We start from the raw sequence: 10,869 nt of genomic DNA, 5'->3' as shown, positions 1-10,869 counted from the left end.
TAAGGTCTATAGCTGAAAACACATTTACAAGAGCATTTGGAAGTAGGTTTTGAAAAATACCCAGGAATGAGAACATGATGCATGGGCAGCAGGGCTGAGTTACCACTGCTGTTGGATCTGCAGGTTTCTGGTTTTAATAATCACCCTCAGAATATCTGTGAAATTTTAGAGAAGGAATAGGGAAAATGAAACATGGAGAGAAAAATGCAAAATCCCTGGCAAAACATCAGGTTGCCCTAACTAATTATAACCTTCTGGTAGCAGCTGTTGATACAGACTAAGAAGTGTATTCTTTGCAGTGCCCTAATGCTCTGAGAGTGTGAATGCTCAGAGACTGAAATTTCACATGCTCTGTCTGTGGGGACCAGCATTTCTGTTTATTTCCTAATATTTTTCCTCCATCAAACTTATTCAAATGCCCAAGAAAATCAGCAACTGCCTTATATTTTGAATCTGGGATAAACATGCCATGGTTTTGATTGGAAAGCCAATACAAGAGCAAAATTTGGAAATTATAAAAAACATTTTCCCACATCACTCAAAGCCGCATAGGGTCTCCCTTGCCAAAAGACAGAAAATAAAACTCACCTTTGTCCAGAGAAGTAGCGACCTTGCAAGCCTGGGAAATTGTACATTCAAGGGCAATGTGTCAGACTATTATGAATGGGAAAAACAAGGCTCTCATACCAGAGCTCACTACCAAATAGGCTGGCCTAATAACATTCAGCTCTCGGCTGCACGGTCACTGCCTACTGCCAGTCACATCAAGGATAAGTACTAATGGCCAAAGTCATTGTAGTTACAGAATTAGGTAGGAGGAAGAAAAAAGCAGCAGCAGGCAGGCAGAAATCCTTTTTTTATATGAATAAAATTTTATTGAATTTTATACAATTAGAAAGAACAAAGAAAGAGGAGCAAACAGTCTTATGGAGGGTAGGAACCAGAAGAGCTTTCCCAGTAGAGGAGGGTGCCTGCTGAGGGCAGTGTTCCTGTAAATGTCACACAGGGGTTGTTACAAAAGCAGAGAGAATGTGTCTGGGCTTTTCTTTGATTGTTTTGGGTTTTTTCCTTCCGCCATTAGGGTTTCTAAAGCCACTCTTCTTCCCCCATCAATCCTACCACCCAGCAGCAAAGAGAGCAGACAGGCAGGAAACTGGACTGCACCAGTGAAATGTGTGCACACACAGAGTAACCACCTGGGGGTTTTGCACACATTCTGGATGCAGTGCTGTAGAACGGGAAAGAAGGGATTTTGGATTCTTTATCTCCTTTTTCTTTCATTTTTCCTTTTTTTTTTTTTTTATTTTAAGAAAAGAAGGCACAAAATCTCAGCCAAGCTTCAAACCTAGTGCTGCTTGGGAGCTCCCAGTCTCCCAAAAAGCCACTGTGTCCACGTGGGAACCCAGCCCTCACCTCTCCCTCCTCCTCCTCAGAGTCTGTGCTTGCATTTGTACTGCTCAGGTAGAAGGCCCTGCCCAAGGTTTGTGCACTGCTAGGGAAAGTAAAGCCGTGCCGGGACAAGGAAAGTGGGGATGAGGAAGAGTCTGTTGGCTTAAACAGACCCTTTTCCAATGTGAGAACTATGGAAGTCACCTGTGACTCCCCACATTGCTTTTCCAAGAGCAGACCTGGGAGGGCTCTGGTGCTTTTTGAGGTGATTGCTGCCTTTGCCTGTGCAAGGCTTGGTGTTATGCAGGAGGGCCAAAACACTTATCCAGGTGTGGCCTCTTTGAACCAGCGCTCTCTAGGAGAGGATATCCCAGCCCTCAGTCCAGCCCTCCAAATGGCATCAGATTCCTTCAGAGGTTTCAACTCTTGGCTTTGATTAAGGCTATTTAGTTGCAATAGAAAAAATAGAGGTGCCAGCCAAAACCACCTGCCAGGCTGCAAGGAGATGGCAGGGCCACTGGCAGATGCCACCAGTACCCAGTCCCAGGACATTGAGGAAGTGGGAGAGGCAGAGAGATAGTGTGTGGGCTTTCATTAAGCCTCTGCATTCTAAAGCAGGAAACAAATCCTGCTAACATGTCTGTGCACGTGGGAGAGCAGGAATGAAAACTCTGATGCCTCTCTGTGAAGGCTCCTAGCCCTGCCATGCTGCCGAGCCCTGCATAGCCTGATGAATAAAATCCACCATGCAAACATCAAAGTTGTGGGGTTTGAAGTCACTTGCCCCAAATCAGAGCAGCCCAGAGGCAACAGATGCCTCCTGAACCTGCCTGGTGCTCCATCGCACCACCCTACTGCTCTCTGCCTCCTGAATAACCCCAGCAACACCCCAAAAAAAGGAAAAAAAGAGATCCAAGCCCTAGAGCAGCAGCAGCAGCTTCAGCAGCAGCAGCAGTGGTGCAGCCTTGCTCTGCACCGAGTGTCTCAGGGAAAGATGCTCAGACAGCTGCATCCTCCACAGCTATAAACAGGGCTCTGGTGGCACTCCAACCTAGTGCAGGAGAAACACCCAGTCTGAGGATCTGCTTGTGTCTGTGTGTGTGCCTGTGTGTGTCTGTGTGTGCTGAGGTGGGGGGAAGAACCGCAAAAAATAAAGACAAATGCTTCCTGGCCCACACCCTCACCCAACCATCCCCTTGCCTGGGCTGGTGGCTGTGCCTTCATCTCCCCTCCGGCCTGTCCCATGCCTCCTCACACCCAGCCCCAGTGCACAGTACTCCCTAATCCAACAGTGGAGTCAGGGCCATGGGAAGCTGGGACTGCGCAGCCTTCCCTGCCCCAACACAGGTCATCATCCTCTTGGAAACAAAACAGCAACAACAATGGAAAAAAATAATATATATATATATATCTCCCCAACCTCCCTGAAAGACCCAAATGGATGGAATCAGTCCCCAACAAAACCAACAGGAAATAAAAGCAAAAGTTCCCCCCAGGGTCAGGCCCGAGTGCATGTCCCAGCTGGGGCCCAGCAGCCCGGGAGCACATCCCGACCTCCCTGCTCCTCTGGCCTTGGCACATCTGTGGCGTCCATTGGCACGAGGAGCTCCAGCAGCTGGGGGGAGAGCAGCTGGGCCAGGGCTGTCCCACCAGCTGGCAGCAGCCTCGAGAGGGAGGGCAGGTGGAGAGGGAAGTGTGTGACCCCCCCACCGCCTCACTGACTTTCAGGAAGGAGTAGGGTCTCTTTGCCCCACCGGGGATGAGAGGCCCCTTGCTCAGCTCTCAGCCACCCACACGGTCCTACACCAGGGAGCCAGCCCGGCTCTGGGCGGGCACCATGACGGGCACAGCCCCGATGCGCTCCAGCGTGGCCTGGCTGACTGCATAGGAGCGGGTGTGCGGCAGCCGTGGCTTCCTGCCGACCGAGCCGTTGCTCCGGATCACCTCCTGAGGCGACGGCGCCGTGCTGGCCGTCACCACCAGTGTCTTAGGGGGAGCCGGGGACGGGTGGCCACCGTTGGCATAGACGGGGCGGGCACTCGTGCTCCCTGAGCGGGAGAAGGGGGGCTGGTGAGCATCGTTGCTGTTGCTGAAGCGGGTGAAGGAGTCTGTGGCGTGGTTGGCTTTAGGGTCGTTCCAGTAGCGGCTGTTGTAGGTGTTGGAGGAGGTGAGGGTGTCGTTCTCTGATGAGGACGCATCAGCATGGAACGTCTTTGTGGCAGAGGAGCATTTGGGTGGCAGTTCATCCTCTCTGGGAAGAAGAAGATATGAGGGCATAAGGAGGACACTGGCCCACTTGTCCAACACCCCCACCCTTAACTACCATGCTGGGGTCATCGATCCCAGCACCAATGTGAATCAGCATTTCTCCTTGGCCTGTTCATTCGTCCTTCTCTGCGGGACCTACATATGTGTAGGTCCTGTGTGCTTCCGGTGCCAAATTTGCCACTGAGGCAAATGACCCATGCTCAAAGAAAGTCAGGCAGTGCCAGACAGTGATAGCTGTGACTGTAACCTCTGTGACTGGAGAATATCACAGCTGTATCTCCACAGTTTTTTAGCTATCACTGCTGGCAGTGATAGCAGCATCTGGCATTATGGGTCAGAATTCCCACCACATCACTCTCCTACAGAGCTAACAACATGAAGTCCCATCCCTCTTGCTGGCAGAAGGATTGAAGACATTAGAGGCAATACTGAAAAGAAAATGTATTGTTACCATTTTTCATTTTCTCCCTCCATTTTCTGTATATATATGGGCATCTGACCTGGGGGAACGCACCCAGGATTAACAAAAATGAGGTTTCCAATTTCACTCCTGTCAGCTACAGCTTTTGCTTGGAGGTCCCCCATCACCAGCCTTCCCTGACCCTTACCTTATCTCATTGGGAATTTCCTCCTCTTCTTCTTCTTTGTGTTTATTTTTCCAGTAAAACAGTGCTACAGCCACCAAAACAATGCAAACAACGAGCACAACGGCACCTGTGGCCACCGCTCCTGCAATCAGGCCGATACTCCGTGGGTGAGCTGTGGAGATGATTGAACAGAGCATGAAGAAGAAATCAGGGATGGGCTGTGGCCATCTGTAAGCACATGAAACTGCGTGGCTTGGGAGGGGAGAGAGGCAATGTTCCCATTCCAGGGCATGATTGTCTTCTGATGGAGAGGCATGTGGTGGCTCACAGCAAACATGGTTACACACCTTACTGTCACAAGACAGAAACAGGTGGCCAAGCCTCCCCTGGCAAAATACTTACGTGCAATGACTTGCAGGTCCAGAAGGCAAGTGCTGGTTCCAATGGCATTTGAAGCCACACATTGGTAAAGACCTGAGGACACAGTGCTGATATTTCGGAGAGTGACAGTGCCCTGGACTTGGTCTAGTCAGAGAGAAAAGAAGGATTTAAATCCCTCCCCCGCTTGAGGAAAACCATGAAAAGGCAAAGCCAGTAAATAGAGAATTTTGGTGTGAGACTATTAAGAGAGAAATAAATTAGGAAATAACCTTTAGATGGAAGCATTGTGCGTGCACATACACACACAGAGACAAGATTAGGCCTTAAGGAGCTTACACTACATGTTTCCTTCTCTTCTTATAGAGGAATTTCTGCAGATGAAAGCTTGGGACTCTCAGCATTGTGTAAGAATGGGGAAGAAAGAGATGCAAAAATATCTATACCTAGATCTACTTGTTGAATTCAGTCTTGCTCTGCAGAACCCCTACTCTCCCATCTCTGGGCTCCCCATCTCCTGCTCTGCCAATATTCCTCATTCCTGAATTACATGAAACTGAAAGGTGGCATATTCTTAAAATACAGCAAGATAAAGGGCAAAAGTACAGCTGTCAGTATTTGATCAGGACACCTAGGCTAAGAAAACCTAAGAGTGGGACTTGAGGCTGGGAAACACCAGTTTGATCAGAGCCCTGCTTCTCTATGCATCTGAAAAGCATCTCTGGCAGTAATTTATTGGAGAACTGTGGCATCAGTTCCTCATGGAGAACTGTGAGAAGCTGGCTGTATTTCCCCAGGATGATTCTGCCTCTCTTTTCCCCACTTCCATTCTATAAGCCTTTAATTTGGTTTAAAATGCAGGTGGGTTGGCAGCTGAAATTTTCAGCCACATGCCAACATCTAGAAATCACACTCTCTCTCTTCCATTCGACCCAATCCTTGTTTTTCAATGGGGAACATGTTTCTGGACCAGAAAAACCCACAAAAATTGAAGTGACCTCTGGAGGGTACCCTGTCCACCGTGGGCTTTAGGAATCTTCGTTCCAATAAAGGGACCATGCAAATGATGGCAGACGCTCAGTGAGCCATGCCACCTCTGGTAGCTCAGACAAGGGACAGCCCAGGCTGCCACCTGGGAAATAAGAGGATAATCAACAGAATGAGCACCTTGTGTGGCAGTTGGGGGCAACTTGGGGACATTGTCCAGTTTCTCCCAGAGGTATGTTGGCCGGGGGATGCCTTCTTCTGAGCTGCAGGTCAGTGTGATATCGCTGCCCACGTCCAGGGACCCCTGGATTCTGCAAAGCGGGGCAGAAGGAGGAACTGCGAGAGAAGAGGGGAAGGTGATAGCAAATCAGGAAATGTGACCAAACAGCGGAATGCAGGCTCACTCTGGACATGTGCTGCTGGGGAAAGCAAGGACAGTGGCATGAGCTGTCAAGAGGACAAGAAGGAGGCAGCAGACAAGAACTCGTTACGGTTTGGGGGGAGACAATTCACACAAAGATTCCTGACCCACCAGCCCATCGGGGTTACAGACTACTGCTGACTTTCACAGGACCCAGTTCTCTTAGACCTCTCCCTTGAAAAAAAGGTGAATATTTGTCTTTGAGATAGCAAGGATGGTGAAAGTTAACAGAACTATAGACAAATTTACTGTGATTTGGTTTTGCTTTCATATCCCTATAATGGCATGCACTTTGGAGTATTTAGCATCAATGGGCGCATTCAGAACTAACAGCTTTCATGGAAAGGAAGCAAAGATATAAAGTCATTCTCTCCTCCTGTTGCTATGCACCAAACCCCTTACGCTCCATTCAGCCCTCTGGGATGCCCTCATATTTTATTCCTGCTACTTTGCAACTCCATATCACAATACCACCCAAAAACTTTCTCTCCACCACATTTTAAAACTTCATTACACACTGCCTGCATATGAAGTCTATGTGCCCTACAAACTCCCACAGTATCCATAAGGCAGCCCATTCCTCACCACAGGATGTCTGTGGGCTCAAAGGCACACAGTACTGTGTTGCTCATGATGCACTGTCATGCACAGAGGTCCCCTTGTCCCTGCCCCTCCCCCCTTCCCCCCATAATACCAATAAACACACCCAAGACAGTAAGTCCAATGACTCCAATATTCCTGACGCCTCGGTCGGGAAGATTGTTGACCAAACACTGGTAGGTGCCAGTATCCGACAGCTGAGTGTTGTTGATGAAGATGGAGGCACTGGTGGTTGGCATTGTCACAGCAAACCCCACTCGCCCATAGAACTGGGGTGCACCACCAAAGATCTGACCCCCTTGGTAGAGAATAACCTGCAAAAGAAAGGAAGGCTCAAACAACACTCTGCAGGAGCTGAGCAAGGAGGAAGAACAGCAAGCAAAACATGGGCTTCCAAAGCTAAAAGGACCAGTTAGTAAAATGTCTCTGAATAAGCAAACCTCAATATACATAGCAATGGTGTTTTTTCCAAAACAGGAACACCCTCTGTAGCCCATTTTATGTCAGTAAAAATGTTCATAACAGATCAGAAAGATACCCAAATCTTCTGGTGTAGCTGGATTGGCAATACCAGCCTCCTTCATATGATAGTCATTACCTGCCTGGACAGGATCAATGTACAGAAGCAGAGGGTCTCAGCAGGTCAGTGAATACTTTGAAGAAAAGCATCTGTGGACAGTATCATTTTGAGTCTCCATCAGTAAGATCCTGCCATGATTTGACACTGTTTACTGAAGGACTTTGGGATGAGCTGGATGACAGGCAGTGCAACCTTTGAACCTGCACAGCCTCTGCCAGTCAGACTGTGCTCAGACCAAGTCCCTGAGGAGCAAGATTTCTTCAGTGCAGGTTCTCACACTGAATACAAAATGTGATCAGGGCAGTGTGACCCAAGATTTATTTCAGAGAAAAGGCGTTCTTCTGTTGTCAGAGTATGTGGGCAAAAAACAGACCAGCAAATCTCAGGTTATGATTCCTGTGCCCACCATTATATACTCTCATTTGCTAGTATCCATAAGAATGGACTTGCAAAAGCTACAGGCAGTGAAAAAATAAGAAGGGAAGTAAAAGAGACAATGAGTCTATGAGAAGTTATGTGTTAGAGAACATTTTACATAGATTTCACAAGTTAAAGCTGCAGCTACTCCCAGGCCCTCCAAATTCCATATCCAGTGCACCAAAACCTGGATTACATTTCCTGTGCTATTTTGAGAACACATACTACCAGAGGCCCAGGGCAGCAACACAGTTTCACATACACTTGTCCCAGCTGCATATCCAGGCAAGGACACAATGTGCATCTGTTAACAAAACATTGAAGAAAACAGATTCATGTGACACCCAGAGAGCACATTCAGCAGTTAAAGGACAGTGAAGTTCTGGGACCACCATGGACTCAGCATTGTAGAGGGCCTACATCCAGAATATGGTGGGGAGCAGGAAAGCCCCAAGGAAGTACCTGCTCCTGTAAGAAAAGACCTACCTGTTGGGGCTGGTTGGCGTTGGAAAGAGGAATGACCATCCAGATGACATTAAGGTTAGTGAGAGCAGCGTTAGTGGTGAAGGTGCAGGGCAACACTGCTGTCTGGCCTCGGGCAACCTGGATACTCCCTGAACTGACTGACACCTCCAGGGCACACACCAGACCTGGAAAGAGAGGGACACACAATTCAAGCATTTCAGGAGAAGGACACACAGTTCAAAGCACTGCAGATGGTCCCATACACTTGCAGGTCACAACTCAGTATCCCATTCCTACACAACTGTACCCTACTATATCTGTCTAAAAGGAATTATATTCCTTCTTCACAGATCATTCTGCTCTCATGCAGACATTTTTTACAGACAAATGTAGATATGTGGTCCTTTTAATTGTGGGCACTCTAGTTTCAGAGCCTCTGACAACAGCAGTGATTTTTTTTGGCAACAGGTAAAGGGCTATAAGAACAACCAAGCTGTCTCTAAGAGAAAGAGATATGTTTTCAAACCCATCATTCTTAGTGATACCCAACACCAGGGAATGAGAAAAAGAAACTGCAATATTAACCAAGAAATACAGTTCTCCTCCAACTTCTATGCTTCATAAAGTACAGCAAGACCAGATGTATTTTAACAATATTTTTAATTTAAAGGGTTAAAAGTTGAACTATTTTCCAGTCCAGTCCTTTCTATTTAGGTGATGAAAAATTACTACTGCTACTGGAAGATCTCATCAAATCTCATTTATTTTCCAGAATTTCTACCATCCACTTCTTAGGATTCCACATAGACTGCACAAAGATGAAAGCCTGATAAGCACCAGCTTCCCAGTACAACAGCTCAAGGCTGCCATTTTAAGACTGCAAGTCACACAGGGAAATACCTCTGTTCCTACCACCAAAATCTTGTCAAATGAAACTAACCAAGGGGTCTCCACCACCACTTCAAGTTGCACTAAAATGCTTTAAACCATTTTTCTCCACAAAATCAAAATATTGACTATAAAAAGGTATATCTCTCTATGACAGCTCACCATTTTCTTGTTCAAAGCACGTAGGAGGGTGCTGGAGAAGAAGGCAAGGAGTTTTCAAGCTCCAAGGCAACAGCAGAATACTGCTAGCATCCAGGTGCTGTCTTCAGACCACCCTATTCTCTTGCTGAACCCAGGAAGGACTGCCTGAAAAATTTCTGTCTTCTGCCAAGAGACAGTGGTTTGCTGAAGGTGAAATGCTTCATGAGAAGAGTTTTCTATCTGAACTACCGAGATATCAAATAGGCTGATGTCTGAGGAAAAGGTGAGTGTCCCCACATGCTTGTCTGCTGAAATCCTTCCCACACTGCCTAATGTAGAAATGCAGCACCAGAGCCTGGAAGCGCTGAGCTTCAGATGCTGGGAACCCAAAGATTCTAGCACCTGAATAGCCTTCCATGTGTTCTGGTGTTTGAAGTGACTGCTCCAGAGTTGCACTACTCCAGGACTTGGCAAATACTCAGCTGCCTCTTCCAAACTTCCATTCCTCTATTCACATCTCCTACCTTCAAAGCCCCACGTAGTTCAGGGAGGCTCAGAAATGCTCCAGAACACAGTCAGATAAAATTTCACTCTAACCTCTTCAAGAGAAGTTCACAAGTTTCTTACTTTGTGGGGAAAAAGCACCCCGAGTCTGACTTTCCTCATTGTCTTGGGACATACTTAAAAATATGGAATGTTTTGGAAACGCCTAGGGAAACAGTTACTCTCCAGTACTAACATCTCAGAGATTTAGGTGGCGGATAAGAAACAGCTGGTGGAACCTTAATCCATCAATCTCCTATGCAAGTCTGTCAGTAGCAAGCAGAAGTAAATAACTGGAAGAGCCAGGAATAAGCATCACCTTTATCACAAGGCATCTGCCTTCCAGCTGTGTCTGTGGGCAACAGGCAGGGAATGGATTTGGACTCCTCATTTTCTTATGGCTGGCAAGGCAGTGGCAGTAGCCCAAAGCCCGGAAGTGATCCATGTCAACTTTGGAGATCTCTCTTGCTGAATGTGACTCCAGCAAGGAATTGTCTTTTCTGCAGACTGAAATTTGAAGGCTGTCTTGCCATGACTACTCATCCAGTCTAGCATCATGAATGTGCTAACCAGTGTGCAGGGAGTCACAATGGTTTGAACATCTATTGGATTGACCTCCCTCTCCGACATGGTGCGGGAAGTTCTTCTGTTATGTTGAGTGTAGATTTAATGAGATCCTCTCCATGAGAAGAAAAGAAACTACTCATGCAATTTGGAACAACACTGTGTGTTTTTCAGTCTCATTCCTTATCCCTTCCACTTTACCTTCCATAAAAAACCCACACATTCAAATCCTTGTCATTCAGAAAAAGTAATACATAAGTGTGACTGTTCCAATTTACTGGAAAAGTCAGACTTTGCAGTTTGCTTTGCAGGATTAGTTATATCAATCACTCAGTCATCAAGATGATGAGGTTTTCTAATCACCCTCTTCCTACTCCTAATATTTATTATTAGTTAATTGTAAACATCCTGCAGAATAATAAAAACACTAAAATAGAACATGCATAATTTATTCACCATAAAAATACTTTTTGCTACATTTGAGAACTTCGCAATGTACTCATGAGCAATTTTAAAGATGAAAGAAAACACATATTCACTTTTCCCTGCCAGTACCCCACTCTTATGCTGCAACACCCTACAGCCCACATTATCTCCTTTTCCTTTCAAGGCACCACAACATCCCTTTTACTTTGAATGCC

At 46.8% G+C, this 10,869-nt stretch overlaps 1 protein-coding gene across 3 annotated transcripts in view; it reads right to left on the bottom strand.

Annotated features, from left to right (window-relative positions):
• Window positions 1-875: 875 nt before the first annotated feature.
• IGSF11 (immunoglobulin superfamily member 11) overlaps window positions 876-10,869 on the bottom strand; it is a 104,990-nt gene continuing 94,996 nt past the window's right edge. For all 3 annotated transcript variants that reach the window (XM_058018784.1, XM_058018786.1, XM_058018785.1), the window contains exons 2-7: window positions 8,114-8,277; window positions 6,737-6,944; window positions 5,790-5,945; window positions 4,647-4,769; window positions 4,266-4,416; window positions 876-3,640 (exon numbers count right to left, since the gene is read on the bottom strand). In XM_058018784.1, the coding sequence (XP_057874767.1) occupies window positions 3,190-3,640; window positions 4,266-4,416; window positions 4,647-4,769; window positions 5,790-5,945; window positions 6,737-6,944; window positions 8,114-8,277 (1,253 nt within the window). In that variant the 3' untranslated portion in view covers window positions 876-3,189. The remainder of the gene's footprint in view (window positions 3,641-4,265; window positions 4,417-4,646; window positions 4,770-5,789; window positions 5,946-6,736; window positions 6,945-8,113; window positions 8,278-10,869) is intronic.

The sequence above is a fragment of the Melospiza georgiana genome, chromosome 2 (assembly GCF_028018845.1).
Source record: "Melospiza georgiana isolate bMelGeo1 chromosome 2, bMelGeo1.pri, whole genome shotgun sequence".
NCBI classification, from domain to species: Eukaryota; Metazoa; Chordata; class Aves; order Passeriformes; family Passerellidae; genus Melospiza; species Melospiza georgiana.
This window is presented reverse-complemented; position numbering and strand designations above follow the sequence as displayed.